This window comes from Narcine bancroftii, chromosome 1 (assembly GCF_036971445.1).
Source record: "Narcine bancroftii isolate sNarBan1 chromosome 1, sNarBan1.hap1, whole genome shotgun sequence".
Classification (NCBI taxonomy): domain Eukaryota; kingdom Metazoa; phylum Chordata; class Chondrichthyes; order Torpediniformes; family Narcinidae; genus Narcine; species Narcine bancroftii.
Window position 1 is genome coordinate 467,461,302 of NC_091469.1, and position 19,471 is coordinate 467,480,772.

The following is a 19,471-nucleotide window of genomic DNA, read 5'->3' on the forward strand; positions in this document are numbered from 1 at the left end:
ATTTTGCTGATGTGAGGTTCATTCAGTAGTCTGTATAATGGGAAATAAACTGTCCTTGAATCTGGAGATGCATCATCTCAACTCATAGAACATAGAACATTACAGCACAGTACAGGCCCTTTGGCCCTCTGTGTATTCCTACCAAAAAAAATCCTAAATCCTTCCTACCTTGTAACCCTCTATTTTTCTTTCATCCATCTGTCAAAGAGTCTCTAAAATGCCCCTTCTGTTTCAGCCTCCTCTCCCACCCCTGACAAGGCATTCCAGTCACCCACAACTCTGGGTAAAAAAACATACCCCTGATATCTCCCCTAAACTTCCCTCACCCCCTTCACTTTGAACATATTGTCCTCTGGCATTTCCTACTCCCCTGTGGAAAAAATGCTGGCTGTGAACCTTATCTATGCCTCTCATAATCTTGTCGACCTCTATTAAGTCACCTCTCATCCTTCTTTGCTCTAAAGAGAAAAGTCCTAGTTCTGCTAACTTTGCCTCATTAAGACTTGTTTTCCAATGCAGGCAACATCCTGGTGAATCTCCTCTGCACCCTCTCCACAGCTTCCACATCCTTCCTATAATGAGGTGACCAAAACTGAACACAATATTCAAAGTATGGTTTCACTAGAGATATGACCTCTCAAGTCTGAAACTTAATTCCCTACTAATGAAGCCCTGCATCCCATGGGCCTTCTTAGCTATCCTAAAAGCCTGTGCGGACACCTTGAGGATGTATGGATTAAAACCCCAAGGTCCCTCTGATCTCCCACACTGTTATGTATCTGACCATTAACACTTTAACCAGCCTTCTGGTTTCTCCTTCCAAAATTTATCACCTCACACTTATCCAGATGGAACTCCCATCTGCCACTTTTCTGCCCAACCTCTGCCTGTCCTTATCATATTGTATCCTCCGACAAAATTTTATATAATCCACAAACTTCCCATCCTTCCGCTTCTTCATGCAGGTTATTTATAAAAGAAATTGGGAACAGATTTGAGGCTTCCAAAACAAAGTCAATTCCTATGGAACTCCACCAGTCACTGACCTCCAGGGAGAAAACTTTCCGTCCACTACTACTCTGTGCTTTGTACATCCAAGCAAATTCTGAAACCACACAGTCAAGATTCCATGAATCTTCTTCCCGATAGGAGGAGGATGGGTGTTGATAGGGTGAGATGAGTCTTTAATTATATCGGCTACACCCTTTCAGAGGTAGAACGAAAGTGCAGATATAGGGGAGGGGGTATGTGTAATGGTCTCAGCCGTGTTCACAACTCACCACAGTTTCTTGTGGTCTTGTGTTGAGCAGCTTGCATTCCACATATTGATGCATTCAGACAGGATACTTTCAGCGGTGCCTCTGTAGAAGTAGTTGAGGGACAGAGGTGAAATTCTGAATTTTTTCAGGCACCAATGAAAGGAGAAACCAGTTAATGTTCCAGTGGGTTTCTCTTTCCACAGATGCTACTTGACTGACTTGAGTTCTTCCAGAATATACAGATTCCAGTTCCTGCCATTTTATTTAGTTTCGTTTGGTTAAGCAAATTAAGGAGATTTAGAGCGGCACAGTTGGCGTAGTGGTAAGTTCAACGCCTTCACAGCGCCAGCAATTGGGACCTGGGTTCAAAGCCCATGGTTGTCTGTAAGGAGTTTGTACATTCTCCCTGTGTCTGCGTAGGTTTTCCCTGGGGGCTCCAGTTTCCTTCCACCATTCGAAACGTACCAAGGGTGTAGGTTAATTGGGTGGCTCAGACTTGTGGGCCAAAATGGCCTGTTACGGTGCTGTATGTCTGAATTTTAAAACCTTATTTTAAGAGTGACTGTCTAGATAATGAATATCTGCAGATATATAAATGCACTTTGAGATTATATTCAGCAAGATCTCTCATGTATCTTTTATAGTGTAATGTAATTACGTAGCTGAAAGATTTGCTGTAATTTGGAACCTGTGGCTGAAATGCAGAAAAAGAGGCAGTTGCTCATTGTAATGTTGATCTCAGTATAAGAACTTAACTTAGATCTCAGCACAGAGAGCACAATCTCCATAAATCCTAAAGGAATGCAAACAATTCAGATTATGACGAGATACTTCAGAAAGATGCAGAATGACAGAATGCAGAGATAGGAAGAATGCAATTGAATGTGGTAAAAACCACAAAGAAATGGAAAATGCACGTCTTTCCAAGTCATTGATGAACCAGAGGTTCAGGGAAATAAAATGATTTACAGCAAAATCAATAGAACCAATGTACTTTGGGATTTATGAATGTAATAAAACGAGAGAGTTGAAGCAATCCAAGTTGGTGTTTACGTTTCTTGTCATTAATAGCCTAAATCCCACCCAAACAGATTTTTTCCAACTCCTGCCACCTAATTAACCTGTTCTTACCATTCACCCTCATAACAGCAATAGAAGGCTGCTTGATAACAGGAAGTCGCAGTATATTGCAAGCCCAGCAATTTGAATTTCACTCCTATGGCCACTGCCTTGCAACCTTAAGGGTCAAAGTGGAAGAAGCCTGTGTACTGCTTTCTGCCCTGATATCCCAGTACATTGGCCCTTGGTCTTGATTCTCAGACTCCGGAAATACAACTCTTCAGAAATGTGATTCCTGCAATTAAATCACTGTTATTTCTTCCATTGAGAATGAATAGTTCCTTTTGTTTATGGAAATGTAAAAAAAGCTTGTCATCATGAATCCATATAGCAGCTCCTGTATAATCTCAACATCCTATGGGTTTCGTGGCTCTGAATCTTTTTCACTATTATTGTAAGAACCATCATTTAGTTGGACAGAATAACAGTAGTACACTCTTCATTGAAAGGAGCCGTTCTTGTTAAATAGTAATGTTTGAGACAACAAAGCATCATACGGCATACCAAAAGGTGCACCCAGTTACATTGCTTCTCCTTTCTGAAATAAAATGATTAACCAATGCACACATCAGTAGCATGCCATCTGTTAAATGTTCGCATACATGCACAACAATAAACTTGACCTGTTGTGAATTAATTCTTGGTCTTCTCGTCTCTTCAGTAAATGCCATACTCAACGTCCCGGTAGGGATCGCCTTCAGATTCCTGTAAATCAACCTTCGTGCACAAATCATGGTCATTTAACCAGGCATTGTGTTTTATAATCGTTGAAATGATGTAATTACCTGAAAATCTGCAGAACGGCAGGTTTTCCAAATCTGAAATAAAATGGGCCAGAACACTCCATCTAGGGAGAGAGAGAGAAAAAAAATTAACATTTCAGGTTGAGGACTCATTGGGAAAGTGAGAAAACAAGATACTGTCTGACCAGGTGTGTAAATCCAACATTTCATGTTTTTTTTTATTTAAAACTTTATTTTTTTGCAGTGGATCCTTATATCCAAAGTATCAGGTGTCCTGTTGCTGCAAGTACCATCACTCAGGTTAGACAGATCAAAATTTATTGAAGGCAACCATTCTCAGACTAAGTCACAGCACCTGGTATAACAATGTATATAAATTCTCATTACATGGTACACTAACATTCTGTAATTAAAATTGGACAGAATGTACCATCTTAGACTACATGTGGATTCATGATTACATTTTAATACTAACCTCCTGTACCTCTGGCATTGCAATAGTTTTAATTTATAGGATTATGCATTTAATGTGCTGCTTTAAGTATCTTGTCCGTCTGAACCCTTCTGAAATGTCTTTGCTTTTATTAACATTCAGCTGCACTCCATTTTGCTCTGAAAAAGTAATGTAATTGCTCAAGCCAGTGTTTAAAGTAGTCTTAACAAGCCAGGCAATTCTATAACCTTTCTACAAAAGAATATTGAAACTGCGGAGAACATGGACTGCACAGATTCCACAAGACAATGGCAGAGATGGAAAACTGTTCAAAACAAGAGACTTGAGATTGTATGACTATTTCCACTGGAGCAGAGATTTAACATGGGTTATAAGAAATGTGCGATGCAAGTGTATTGAAAGATGGACTGCATTAAGCCAGGCAACAGTTAGGGAAGATCACTGCATTTCTCAAAGGAAAATTTGATCAATATTTGGAGTGGCAGCATTTTCAGGAAGGTTCAGATAAAAAGATGGCAGGACTAGTTTTTAATTTGTTTGGGAAGGAGCAGATAGAACAATTGAACTCTTTGATCCTCTGTACCAAACTATTTATTCCACCTGGCCCCAGCAACCTGTACCTTCCATATCCCTCCAATCCTTGTACCTATCCAATCTTCTCTAAAATGTCAAAATTGAACCCCACATCCCTCACCTCCACTGGCAGCTCCTTCCACACTCTCACCACCCCCTGAGTGAAGAAGTTCCTCCCAATGTTCCCTTAAACCAGTGATTCTCAACCTTTTTCTTTCCATTCACATACCACTTTAAGTAATCCCTATGCCATTGGTGCTCTGTGATTAGTAAGGGATTGCTTAAGGTGATGTGTGAATGGGAAGGGAAGGTTGTGAAACACTGCTCTAGACCCAATTGTTACTGAAATATTTTGCTTGATAAAAATTGTCATTGGCCCATTTCCTTTGGAGTTATGAAACCGTGCTCATAATGAGTCAATCAGGTACGATTAAAACAGTATTTTTCAAACTTTTTTTTCAACCACATACCATGTTAAGAAATCCCTTACTAATCACAGAGCACCAATGGCATAGGGAATACTTAAAGTGGTATGTGAGTGGAAAGAAAAAGGTTGAGAACAACTGCCTTGAACATTTCACCTTTCACTCTAAATCCGTCCTCCAGTTCCTGTCTCACCAAACCTCAGTGGAAGCATTTACCCTATCTAAACCCCTCATAATTTGTACACTTACATCAAATCTCCCCACAATCTTCTTCGTTCCAGGAAATAAGTCCTAACCTGTTTAACCTTTCCCTGTAACTTGGTTTCTCAAGTTCCAACAACATCCTCATAAATACTCTCTACACTCTTTCAATCTTATTGATATCTTTCCTATACTTTGGTGACCAAGACTGTATATAATACTCCAAATTTGGTCTTATTATTGTCTTGTACAACATCACCACAGAATACCCAATTCCTGTTCTCAATAATTTGATTTAAGAAGGCCAGTGTGCCAAAAAATTTCTTTATGACTCAATCGACATGTAATACTACTTTAATGGAATTATGCATCTATTTACCATATATGTCCTACCCAGGTTAGTGCTCCCAAAGTGCAATGCCTCACAATTTTCCGCCTTAAATTCCATCTGCCATTTTGCAGCCCAATTTACCAGCTGATCCAGATCCCACTGCAAGCTTTGAAGACCTTTGTCACTGTCCACTACACCTCTGTTCTTAATGTCATTGGCAAACTTGCTGATTCAATTTACCTCTTAAACATCCAGATCATTGATATGAATCACAAACCAACACTACTCAGCACTTGACACAAGTCTTCACCCACAAAGCCAAGTCTAATTCAGATAATAAAGCAAGTGCTCCTGTGTTGTTTCGTTCCTTGGTTTAGTCACTTAGACTTTCTCTGCTCTGTTGAAAGGATATTGAGCTACCTTTAGAGAGGAAATAATATTGAGCCTATAGAATCTTTTCACTGTTTTAAACAAGTTTGGATGTACAATTCCTTTCTTGATTATCAGTATATACAGTGAAAGATTAAGGTCTCAGGATAAGTTCTATTAAAACACATTCCTCCATATAGGGATCAAGTTGTAAAATGCCAAACTGCTTGGCTTAAAAAAATACGTAGAACAACAGAAGTTTCCAACTTAATAGGAAGGGTACACAAAGCAAACAATTCTTTCTTTAAAATAAGTTGAAGGTATAATGTTCTTGACAACTTGTCTGTAATTTGCTTTAAAGTGCATTCACCTTTCGGTTTTACAAGGAGAAGGTCCTTTAATCATGTTCAAATTAGTAGGAAGAAGGAAACTCATCACGAATAAGATTGTGAAATCTGCCTCCTGAATCTAAAAATGTGGTAATGAAGACCTTGATTGCATTGAGATTATTCAGTAGTTAATCAGTCTGATTCAACCAAATAATTACATTGGTGGATGCAGTTCTTGTACATGTTAGAAATATATTAAACTGCATGAAACGCAAAATAGTTGGAGCAAAGTTCCTGCAATTTGTGATAATTTTAGGCTCATCGTTTTCTTAATGTTCATCCATGATAGACGGCATACCCAAAGTATCTGAATATTTGTTCACAATTCTTATTAGTCTCAGTCAGATTGAATTCAAGTTTGCCCAAGTTAATTCTCATTTTGGGGAATGAAATGGTTTATCAGATTCCTTCCTATTAAGTGCATCTCCAAAAGACACGTACCTCAGTGAATTGCCCTCTTTTGGGTGTTTTGGAGTGGGATCTTCCTGGTGTGGCTATCCTCTCAACTCATTACCTAACTTCCCTCATACATGTGGTTTTGCCACAATGTAAACACTGTCTGCTAGAAACTACTTAGCTCAGCATACTAATGTGTATGGATATGGATTTCACAGTACTTCCCTGAATTGTCAGCAATTTAAAAAAAAAATTCAAACGTAGAAGCTGATTCCGGTCATTTAAACCCATGTCACCCAATTACAACCAAATTAACCAACAACCCTATATGTTTGGGAGGGTGGGAAAAGCCACGCAGACGCAGCTGGATTTGAACCGATTTGCCAGCGCTGTAATAGCATCATGTTAATCGTGCCGCCCAGTAACATAACCAGGTCAAACAATGGCAGAAATATATTGCCTGCATGAAAGGGAGGATGTGATAGCAATATTCAGTTAAGAATTAATTTATTTGTTAGAGGAATAGGCTGTGGTCTGCAGAATAACCAACTGAGTGAAGAACCACAGAGGCTTGCAGTCCTAACCTGGAGACCCAGGTCTAGTAGTGAGTGAATTGAATGCATTGCATCAAAGTAGAGTTAATTGACTTCATAGTAATTAGGGAGATTACATCCCTCCTTGAATGTACCTACCATCTCTATTCCTGAGCATGAGTGAATGTAGTAAAATAGATTGAAACCTCTTCCTAATTTCTTCCTTATAGTCTTCTGAAGTCAGAAGGCTTTGCTTTCTGTTATTGGAGTAACAGGACATCTGCTCATTGAAGATCTTGGATACATCATGGTACTTTCATAATCCAGGAGTCCACAATGCCAGATTTCATAAAACAGATCAATGTACCACCCGGACCACCTGGCTGTGCCCCCCCCCCACCCCACCCCTGCATGAATGGATATGTCACAGTGGGGACCGACTTTACAAGGGTGATTGTGTTCCTGCTTGGGATATCCAAATGTATCCTCACCAGAAGCCATGGATGAACCAAGATATCCACAACTAGCTGACGAACAGATCTGTGGCGTACAGATCAGGTGATTCAGAGAGGTACAGGAAGGGCAGCTACAACAGCTAGAAGGTCATTACGGACACCAAGAGACAAACCCGGACCAGGTTGGAGTCGCAAAGGAAGAAACTATGTGGTAAATGGCAGGACACCCAGGAGCTTTGATGTCCAGAGAGATATTTGGGTGCAAGTCCTTAACTCCCTGAAAATGGCAACACAAGTAGATAGGGTAGTAAAGAAGACAAATGATATTACTTGCCTTCAATAACTGGACCATTGAGTAAAAAAATCAGGAAGATGTTGTAGTTTTATGAGTTGGAGAGTTAAAAACTCACAGAAATTCTGGAGGAACTCATTACGTCTCACATTTGTCCATAGGAGGTAAAGCTATGTTACCAATATATTGGGCCAGAGCCCTTCTTCAAGGTATAAGCAAAGAAAAGGAAGGCATCAGAATAAAACTGTAGACTGGCAAGGAGAGGATTCCCTGTTTGATTCCCTTACTGACATGTCTGTCCATGGTCTCATGCTCTGCCAGACTGAGACCACCTGCAAATTGGAGGAACAACACATTATCTTCCTTCTGGGAACCTTCCAACAGGATGGCATTAACATTGACCTCCAGTTTCAGTTAACCCTCCCCCCTTCTTCTTCCCCCGTTGCCTTTCCCCCAATGCACTTTTTCTCTCTCTCTCTTTCCTTTTCCCTGTGTCTCCTTTTACAGAGCCAAAATTAATTCTCACCTCTGCTCTTAATATATCCAATTGTTGGTCTGGACTCCTCCCCTACCAGCCATCAGTTCTTCCTGTTCTTTGCTTATACCTTGAAGAAGGGTTCAAGCCCAAGATGTCGGTAATATATCTTTACCTCCTATGGATGCTACAAGACCTTGTCAGTTTGGATGTGTGTTGAGGATTACGTGGTGTTCTGGTTACCGCATTACAAGAAGGATGTGGAAGCTTTGGAGAGGATGCAGGAGTGGTTCTCCGCGACGTGGCCTGAATTAGAGAGTGTTAGCTGCAGGGCCAGTTCCTGTGCTGTACTGACTGATTCATGTTCTATTCCTGCCTCCTGCCCCATCTGTGAAACATTTTACAGATCCCATATTGGCCTCATTAGTCACCTTAGAAGGCACAACACAGGAGTAGAAGCGTCACCCTCTATTCCAGAGGACTGCCTGAGAAGAAGATTACACAGAGGTTTATTCTTTATTTACTGCCCACCAGGTTATTCTCCGTCAATCATTTTTCAGAATACATTGGCAAGTTATGCCAAGGCATAAACCACCTGGGAATTCTGTGCACAATCCTCATTTAAATTCAATTCATCCTATTGACCACAGCATAAAACTGCATTACTCTTTGAGTCAGGCAATATATTTGATGATGTTTTTATCTTGACCTCCCACAAGGTCTTCCCAAAGTGAGCTGAGTTTGTGATAGACTGCAACAATCATCCTGGTGGGGAGATTACTTTAAACTCAGGAAGGTGCTCATCTCAGTGAAGCTGCTATTTGCAGCTTTCCTCTTCTATTGGCGAGATATAGTTTGGGTGAAAGGAGGCAAACGGATTTACTTCGTGGCTTTCAGGGTAGGCATTGTGCTTCTCTTAATAGATAAAAACTGAAAAAGGTGGAAATACTCAGGAGATCAGGCAGCAAGAGAACAGAATTTTTTAAAAATCACAAATCTGAAAGATTAACTCCATTTCTCTCAATTGCTGTTAGAGTGGCTGTTTTTAATTTCTGATTTCCGGCATCTAATTGCTTTTCAACCAGACTTCCTTACCTGAACTGACATAACTGTACTCCAGCTCTACACCACAGCATTGTTCACTGATATTCAAATTAGTGCAGCAAACTGTTCAGTCACATCTCCTAAATTTCTTTATTCACTCTCAAGTAATCAGGCACAGTTTGGGTGATGAGGATTGTGCACAGAATTCCCAGGTGGTTTATGCCTTGGCATAACTTGCCTATGTTTTCTGAAAAATGATTGACAGAGAATAACCTGGCGGGCAGTAAATAAAGAATAAACCTCTGTGTAGTCTTCTTCTCAGGCAGTCCTCTGGAACAGAGGGTGACGCTTCTACTGTGTTGTGCGTTCTAAAGTGACTTATATGTTATATGTTAATGAGGTCAATATGGGATCTGTAGAATGTTTCACAGATGGGGCAGGAGGCAGGAATAGAACATGGATCAGTACAGCAGTGGATCTGGCCCTGTAGCTAACACTCTCTAAATCAGGCCACGTCGCCGAGAACCACTCCTGCACCCTCTCCAAAGCTTCCATATTGTTCTTGTAATGCGGTAACCAGAACACCACATAATCCTTAACACACATCCAAACTGACATGGCTTAACCAACTCATAAGAAATGAAACAGCAAAGTCTGCAGACACTGTGATTGTAGCTAAAACACACAGAAATGTTGGAGGAACTCAGCCGGTCTTGTAGCATCCATAGGAGGTAAAGATATATTCCTGATGTTTCGGGCCTGAGCCCTTCCTCATGTTATGAGTGAAAAAAGATAAGCGTCTGAATTAAAAGGCTGGGAAAAGAAAGGGGGAAGAATATGGGGGGTGGGTGGGGGAGGAGGAAAACAGACCAGCAGACGAAAGGTGTTAATGGATATGAAAGGAGGAAAGGTGAAAATTAATGGCTCTGTGAAAAGAGACAGAAGGAAAAGGGAAGAGAGTGAGAGCTAGAGGATAGGAGATGGGGAAGAAGATGGCAGGGGAAGGGGGGAGAGGGAAGAAGATGAGGAGAGGGGGAGTACAGGAGTCCAGCTTCCACTATGTCAATGCATACCGGCTTTTACCTACCTTACAAGAAACCAGAAATTCCGATATCTGTGGTATCCTTCTCTGTGCGTGGTTTGACTCTGAAGCTGGTGGACTGGTGGCTGCAATCGGGATACAGAACATGGCTACAAAGTCAACAGTAGAAACGCCTATTGATCTTGATGGTTGCTGGCCTTTGTCAAAGGGCATTCTGCGTGTGGCGAATCCATGGGTTTATTCAACTGGTTTTAGTCTACTTTTGTCCAGAGCAAGAGAAAGCAATTGAAAGATTATGGTTAGATATGGAACTGCTTGGCCCTTAATGTCAAGTGTCCTTCAAAATGAGCTTCAAGAGGCATGGTGAATCATTGCAGTGGGCTGAAGAATGCCACACTTGGGTATTTGCAAAGGATTTTCCTCACAGAGCTGATTCGCTTAACCTTCATGCTGTGAGGAAGAGAAGTTCAGGAGGTCAGGTTCTGAATGGTAGCGATTGAGCATTGGTAATATTTGTAAGTTCATGGAAGCTTTCCCTGCAGTACATTGTACATTCAGCACACCATCCCACTGAACCACCAGTTCAAACAACAGTACTTCCAGCTAACGATCTGTGAATCAGCAAAGTGGAAATAAATCTATCAGAGGCCATGTTGCCACTCCGGATTTGCTCTGTATTGAAAGCAAGGGCCACCATGAAAGTGTCAGTGGGTTAGTGGTAGATTCCCATGACAATATTCTTCTATAGGAAGGAATCAGCCAAGGCACTCATTAGTCAATCCTCATTAATGCATGATTATCAAAATATAAAGTGCCAACGAGTTTGTGACTTTCATTTTGTTTACATCATAATTGTGTGAATTGTATTAAGTTAAATTGCAGTGCTTCTAGTGTAAACCATGTACTTTCACTGAGGCACATCAGGCTACGGCCTTTTAAATTTTCATCTTTGAAAATTTGAAATTCAACACAGGACAAACTTTTCTTTTACCATTTCCCACCAGGACGCTGGAAGCCAACAAATTGGTTTTCTTTTGGGAAGTTGTGGGGTTACCGTGGCATTAACCAGCGATGCTTGTCATAAAGGTTTGCCGAAAAGTCCAACAGGCGAGATCCTGCAGTTTAAAGGTAACAGGCATTCGTGTCTTTTATCTTCATGTTCACTTTTACCCAGTTGGTCACATTTTGTTGGGATTAACTTCTTTGTAAAATCTCATTTCAAATATTCCAAAATATTACCTACAATGTTATGAATAGTGAATTTTACTTTTTTTTGATGTTTGACAGCAGTTTCCCCACAGAATAACTGCTATTCATCACAGGAACAAGTCCAACTCATCCAAGCTGACCAAGTGGGCTAGCTATCTGACCTGGTCCCATTTGACAGTATTTGCCCTCTAAACTACTGGTTCTCAACCATTTTCTTTCTACCCACAATCCCTTACTAATCACAGAGCACCTATGGCATAATGAATACTTAAGGTGGTACATGAGTGAAAAGAAAAAGGTTGAGAACCACTGCTCTAAACTATTCATATCCACGTACTTGTCAAAATGTCTTTCAGATGTCATAATTGTACCTGGCTCTACTGCTTCCTTTGGCAGTTCATTTCATATTCAAACCATCATCTGCCTGAAAAAAGTTGCCTCTTCGACCCCTTTTAAGCTACCCCTCCACCATCAGACTCTTCAATAATAAACTCAATCAGAGACTCATTTAGAGACTCTTATTTTTGTACTTCATTTTTTTCCCTCCCTGTATTACACAGTCAATTGTTTACATTTCTCTATTTGTTTACATGTGTGTACTGTGTACAGTTTTTTTACACTACCAATAAGTGGTAATTCGGCCTCACCCGCAGGAAAAAGAATCTCAGGGCTGTTTGCGATATCATGTATGTACTCTGACAATAAATCTGAAATAATGTCAAAATCCTGTAACCTTAAGGCTCCCCTATCCTTAAAAGAATGACTATTCACCTTATCTATTCCCCTCATGATTTTATATATCTCCATAAGTGCATCTTATTTTAAAAAAATGGCATTTAATAACTTCATTTCTGGAAAAAGAAATAAAAGGAGATTTTTAACCAAATTTGACAATCCATGCTAAATGCAAACAAAGACGTTTAATTCTACAATTTGAATTTTATGATATTATGTGATTACTATTTACATTTTCATCAATTTACTTTTAACAAATATTAACTCATTTAAACAATTTACTGCTAATATGGTACTTGGATGAGTATTTAGAGTGTTTAATTTCCACACTGACAGGTATGGATTATAATAGTGTAATGGATTTGAAATTAGTCCTTTCACCGATGGAGACAATCAGCAAATCTATTCTAAACGAATGGGATCAAAATATCTTCTTTGGCTGGAGGAATTGTAAACAAAGCTAACATTAGCGTTTTCAGTTCCAGTTATTTGCAAATCCAGCAGTGTCTATAATTGGAAAGAAATTGACAACCTTATTCAGAAGCTGAGAGGATTGGCTAACATTAGACATTAAGGTAGCGTTATCAGCATGTGAATGTAGCACTTATTGAGATGGAATAACACGAGTTTTACTTTGCTAATAAACAATGCTAAACCTGGGTTCCAAGTACTTAATTGCATTGTTATTCTTTTCTATGTTTGTGTGAAATCGATTTCTGCACTTACTTGATTGCATTTTAAAAATCCAACAAAATGATCAAATGTCTTTGTCTTGGTTCAATTTCTTATACCAATGATCTGTATTGGCAACAATTAAAAAAAAACTGAGGTCTGAATTGGATATGTTGGACATCATTGCCTTAGTGAATAAGATATGATAGTATTTCCCACAAATTGATACGTACTGTATATATTTTGTTTCACAATAGAAAACTAATAATCAAAAGTTGCATGCCATGTGCTTTAATATTACTGAATGGCTACGTAAACCTTGATGCACTGAAATTTTGAGAAGGATGGATGGAGGAAAAAAGAGTATTAAAGTCAAAAAGAAAATATATTTGGCAAGCTCTTCCCATATTAAACATGCCAGTATTCACAGAATTCAATTTTTCAACATACTGTCTATGGAATGAAGTGTGGATGTGTGTTCATTTACGTCAAACCAGGTCTTTTCAAATGATTTGTTGAATTTTCTAAGTGCCCAGAATCTGGAAAAAATAGAGCATTTAAAAAATGGAAAGAAGTATATTTGCCGCAAGAATTTCCACCAGTTCCAGTGGGATCCAACTGCCAGTATTATCTTCCTCTCCTCCTCACCCTTTCTGCAAGTACCACACTCTTTGACTCCCTGGTCCACTCCCCTCCACCCCTCTCTGTCCCCTGAAACTTTCCCCTGAATCTGCAGGAAGTACAACACATGTCCCTTCACCTCCTCCCTCACCACCATCCAGCAAACTACACGGTTCTTCCATGTGAGACAGAGGATCGTGAGCACCTCCTTCAACCTTGTCTGTTATATTTGATGCTCTCGATGTAGCCTCCTTTACTTCATCAAGATGAAGTGGCAATGAGGTGGCCAATTTGTAGAGCATCTTGCCAGCTTGAGCTTCCATTGGCATGTCATTTTAACCATATTCCCATACAAACATGGCTATTCTTGGCTATCTCCAGTGCTACACAGACATACTGAAGATAAGGGTGCATAGGGTTGGGGGTTGATGTATTTAGCATGGATAGAGGATTGGTTAACAATGGAAAGCAAGATTTGGGTACAGAGGTGGTTGGCAACCAGTGGTGAGTGGTGTGCCACAGGGGCTGGTGCTGGACCTGCATCTGCTCATGATAAACATAAATGATCTGGAAGAGGGAGCAGAGTGTAGTGTATCCAAGTTGAGTGAAAAAGCTAAATGCACAGAGGATGGAGAGTGTCTGCAGAGAGATATAGATAGGTTAAGTGAGTAGCTAAGGAATTGGCAGATGGGGTACAATGTTGATAAATGTGAGGTTCACCATGTTGATTTCAGAGATGAAGGGGTGAGCCTATGAGGAGAGATAGAGTCACCTGGGACTGTACTCACTGAAATTTAGAAGAGTGAGAAGGGATCTTATAGAAACATAAAATTATGAAATTCGTAGATTAGACAGAGGTAGTGACGTTGTTTCCAATGGTGGGGAAGACCAGAACGAAGGGACGTAGCCTCAAGATTCAGGGTAGTAACGAGGAGGAACTGGTTTTTCCAGGGGGTGGTGAATATGTGGAATTTATTGCCCATTGAAGTAGTGGAGGTGTCCTCAGTAAATATATCAAATACCAGAGGTCATCTATTTAAGGTGAGTGAAGGAAAGTTTAGGGGAGTTGTCTGAGGTGTGTTTTATTTTCCCACAGAGAGTAATGGGTTTTTTTTAAAGAGACAGGCACATGGTTGTAAGAAAAATAGAGGGTTTTGGGTGTGAAGAAGGGGAGGGTTAGATTGTTGTGGAGTAGATTTATATGGTCAGCACCACATGGTGGGCTGAAGGGCCTGTACTGTGCTCATTACATTCTATAATAAGCCAACAAGATTGGATAGAATTTTACATGGTAGGGGAACTAAGGGATATGGGGAAAAGGCAGATAGATGGAGATGAGCCCTGATCTCATTGAATGGCAGAGTAGGCTCGATGGCCGACTCCTACTCATGTTCTTATGTTCTTACACTGAAGCCAAATGCAAAGTAGAAGAACTACACCACATATTCCACTACGGCTGACACCCTAATGGTATCAGTATTGAATTTTATAATTTCAGGTAACCCCAGCCCCAAGTGTTCCTCTCCCACTCCCACCAATCCACCCTCTGTTCAATTTTCTAACTCTCCTCCCTCATTAACAAGACACCAGCATCTCCGACTTGCTTCCATTTACCCATCTTCCACTTATCAATACTCTTGGGTTTCTTCTTTCTTCTCCCTCCTGTATCTTCATCTGCACCTTGTTCCCTCCCTCATCCAGTACCACCTATCATCTTCCAGGTTTGCCTTTGCCCCATCCGGTTCCATCTGCCCCTCCTGGTTCCATTGGCTCCATCTACCTGGTATCCTCTTCCCCCTTTATCTGGTTCTACCTGTCATTTACCAGCCTTGCCCCACTCCCCTTGCTCTCATTTCTATAATCTGGCTATCATCCCTCTGCACCTTCAGTCCTGATGTTGAGTCTCATCCTGAAACATTGATCATTCCCTTAACTCAACGGATGTGAATGATCCAAAGAGTTCCTCCAGCAGTTTTTTTTTTCTCTCCAGATCCCATCATCTGCCATTTGTGTGTCTCAGTTAGAGAATCCCAGCATCTTAATCCATAATGTCTAAGCATCAAGGATGGTTGTAACTTAAATCTCATTAATGACTTGTGTTAATCAGTGAGTTCAGATTTATTGTCAGAGAACATGCATGACATCACACACAACCCTGATATTCTTTTACCGGCAATCGAAGCAGAATTACCACTTATTGGTAGTGCAAAAAAAAGCTGACACAATGTGTAGATTTAAACAAATTTTTAAAATGTAAACAAACTGACTCTGCAATACAGAGAGGAAAATAAATCAATAAAGTGCACAAGTAAGAGTCCTTAAAAGAGTCCCTGATTGAATTTGTTATTGAGGAGTCTGATGGTGGAGGGGTAGCAGCTGTTCCTGAACCTGGTGCTGAAAGTCTGGTGGCACCTACACCTCTTTCCTGATGGCAGCAGTGAGAACAGAGTGTGTATTGGGTGATGTGAATCCTTGATGACTGCTGCTGCTTTCCGATGGCAGCGTTCCCCATAGATGTTCTCGATAGTGGGGAGGGTTTCGCCTGTGACGTCCTGGGCTGTGTCCACTACCTGTTTTGTGCTTCCTCACTTGACAGAGCAAAGCTCATTTTGAAAAAGGTTGACCTGAAATTGCATTTTGTCGTTTTAATGTAGGCTGGCCACGGTTGCTGTGGTTTGTAACAGAATCTAAACACCTGTCTAAACCTCCACGGGACTGGTTCCCTCACATCAAGGATGCAAACAATGACACTGCATACATTGAGGTGAGGAGATCTGAATTCAAGTAAAATTGCTTTGTGACCTAATGAATGTCAATCATAACTTCCTTTTGTATGATTCTTTAAGATTTTCAAAGATGCTCATAAAAGTAAAGGTTTATACCTTTTTTTTCATTAGATAGGAACCTTATGCTGGTGATTGGGATACATTTAATGTATAAGATGTAGTTTTAATAGATGCTTGGTTGAGCCAATTTTGTCTTACATTCTCAGTGTGTAAGCACACAGTCCAAAACACCCACAGATGTCACTCAGAATTTTCAGTCAATCATTTTGATTATATTTTGGCAAACAGACAAAAGGGGGGGTGGGGGAGCAGTCAAGTTTGCTGAGTTTTAATTATGTTTTCCTGGCTGCATTTGGGGATGTTAAATAAAGCAAGCCTTTTTGATAGGTGTACAGAGAATTCATTAGACTGTACATTGGTATAATATCATGTGGGCAGCTTTACTCTCAATTGGGTGTCTTCACCTAAGCAAGGTGGAATTACTCAGAGTTTCTTGTACTCTTGTTCCATAACTTCAACAAGAGTATCCTGCCAGTAACTCTGAAGCAAGTGAGAAAATCCCCCTTGTCTAACATCTTCCAGGTTTGCTGCATCAACACAGGCAACCCTCCTGTTATGCAAGGGTTCCACTCCTGAGAACCAACCTTTTTGTACACCAGAAGCAAAAAAATTAATGAGAGTCGATTAACATGAACATTTATTTATTGTCTTTGCCTGTGCAGTTAGTGTCAGAATCCAATGGCTGGTTTCAATGACCTTAAAGTATTAATGTTTGTTAGTGTCAATAGAAGACATTGCCTTGTCAGGTTCTCAAAGCAAATCTATGAAGTGGACTCTCACTGCTAACTGGTGCCTGCATTCTTAAAGACCATTGTGTCTGTTTGATTACTGTGGGGAGGTTATATGTAAAGAGTTTTTTGATGGTGACAAGTTATGTTTTGAATTAACTAGCAGACATCCTTATTGCATAACTCCTGAAGATGTTTACATTTCTGTAATTAACTTTACCCTCTTGAAAGATTCTTTACAAATATAGAGGAGAACTTGCGTCAAGTTGAACTTCCACGAGAAGGTTGTTTCACCAAGAGAGACTAAATAGTTTGGTCCTGTATTCCTTGGAGTTTAGAAGAACAAGGTGTGGCATTATTCAAGCATGTAAGATCCAAAGTATACTTGACAGGGTAAATGTTAGGATTGTTAGGATGTATTTTTGCAAGTAAGAGATTCTCAACAAGGATAGGTGGCCAGTCATTTAAAATGGAAGTACATTGAAATTTCTTCTGGTAGTGAATCTCTGGAATTCTTTGCCCTGGCAGTTGGTGAAAGCTGCTTCTTTGAAGTGTTTAAAGTGGAGGTAGATATATATTTCATTGACCAAGAAATAGAGGGGTGTGGAGAAGAGGTCCTAAAGAAGCTATGATCCGGTTAAATAGAGCGGCATGCTTGAAGGTCACAATGAACTATTTCTGTTCGTATTTTCATGTATTCTTATAAATTTTATGCAAAATAATTAGTCTGTCTTATTTCAAGGTCTGAAATAGCTTTGTAATCAGGGGAGTAAAATTATATCAGCCAGATACGAGTGCATTTCTAAATTGTATGCGAGTAAAGAGATCATAGAATGTTATTTCAAGAGAAAATCAGATGTGGTGATCACGAATATCTATTAGGAGTTCATTTACATCTCAAAATTCAATGGTAGTAGTTTAGAGTTTTATTGTAAAAAAAACAATTGCTAAAATGTTTTTGAATTACTATAATCTTTGAAGCATAAAAGTAGTTTGGAATCAAGAGTTGATTATTTGTGTTGAGTGTTTTAAATCGACTACATTTTACTCTGGTTCCACTTTATACTTCTACAAAAATAACCCCCACTTACAGAACAATTTTAAAATGCAAAAAATTCTACAGGATTTCAAAGAAAATTAAGTCATGTATTGTTTCATTGGTTCACTGTCTTTGACTGGTAATGCATTATAAATATGTCAAAAGATAGAAATTAGAATTTTAGTTCAATTCAATTTGTGAAGTAACACAATTTTGTTCAATACTCTTGGAATCATATAAAACAAAATCACGATTTGTGTAACAAAAATAAAAAATCTCATTTTAAGCAAGATATTATTAATACATATCTGGAGTAATGAAGAAGAATGTGCCAACATCATAGCAAATTGGGTTGAAATGCTTCAATGGACTTATTGGAGAAGTCCAAGCCCTTTAGATGTCAAAAACAAAATAACCGGTTGCAAACACTGTTCCCTCTAAGGTGTGCATGTGCGCAAATGATTTGCAACCAGAACAAAGGAAATTAATGTGCTCATGAAAGGTTAGTTACCTAGAATAATGCAGTAAAATCTTAAATAAATACGTTACTTCATAGAATGCAATCATACTTGAATTATATTAAAACATGCCAGTACAGTTTTATTAGCACGAGGGATGGGCCGTGCCAAAATGATCTTGAAACTATTTCAAGTTTACATTTGCACAAGCATTCAGTGCGCACATGCTTTTGTCATAGGGGAAAAAATTTGCATAACATATGATTTTTGCGCACACTGACTTCTAAAAATTAGAGAGAACATTGGTTGCGAAATACATTGCACTGAGTGAGTGCCCCCAACTCCATCACTGTCTATGGTCTGTTTTTATTGTTAGTATAAGACATGTAAGGATGGCAGCGTACTCGGTGTCACTGTGACCAGAATTGCACTCCTGACCCATTGTCAGGCTCTGACTCAAGCATGTGCATATACAGAAGGTAAGGCTATCTTTCCTCTTACTTAGAGCAAGTAAAACATGGGCTGCAATGTAATGTTGTTCTGAATAATGAGACACTGATGCCTTGCAGTGAAATTTAGGCGAGCATGAGTTGATGACTGCATAGAAATGGAAGGTACGGGTGGGTGGTGGAGTGGGGATGAAAGACCAAATTAAATCCACACTCGATTCTAGAGGAGATAGCACTTATTGAATTAAATAAACTGCAAACCATTAACAAACATAACTCCCTTATCTATTTTCTGAATGATGAATGTGAAGGAATTACTATAATTCTAACATTATCTTTTACTAATGTGGGTTTTTATGTTCACATCGGCATTGTAATGGGTGCTGATAATGTTAGGATGTTAATATTATAGTCAAATGAGTAATTTCCAGCAGTTTTGAAAATTAGTTAATTGGAACCATAAATTATTAGCATCAGTGCAGGTTGATTTTAAACCAATAACGAATAGGAAATCTAAGCCACATGGTCTCACTTCAGAGTTTAGCACCCTCCCTCTTCCCCTCCTCCCCAGCCCCTCTTATAGGTGAGATATTACGATTCGCATTGTAGTTGCT

General features: G+C 39.6%; 1 protein-coding gene across 7 annotated transcripts in view; it reads left to right on the forward strand.

Annotated features, from left to right (window-relative positions):
* The window catches only part of LOC138751857 (disco-interacting protein 2 homolog C), a 661,234-nt gene that overhangs the window by 491,778 nt on the left and 149,985 nt on the right, over positions 1 to 19,471 (forward strand). For all 7 annotated transcript variants that reach the window (XM_069914709.1, XM_069914705.1, XM_069914708.1 and 4 more), the window contains 3 exons: positions 11,105 to 11,228; positions 15,992 to 16,101; positions 18,785 to 18,887. In XM_069914709.1, the coding sequence (XP_069770810.1) occupies positions 11,105 to 11,228; positions 15,992 to 16,101; positions 18,785 to 18,887 (337 nt within the window). The remainder of the gene's footprint in view (positions 1 to 11,104; positions 11,229 to 15,991; positions 16,102 to 18,784; positions 18,888 to 19,471) is intronic.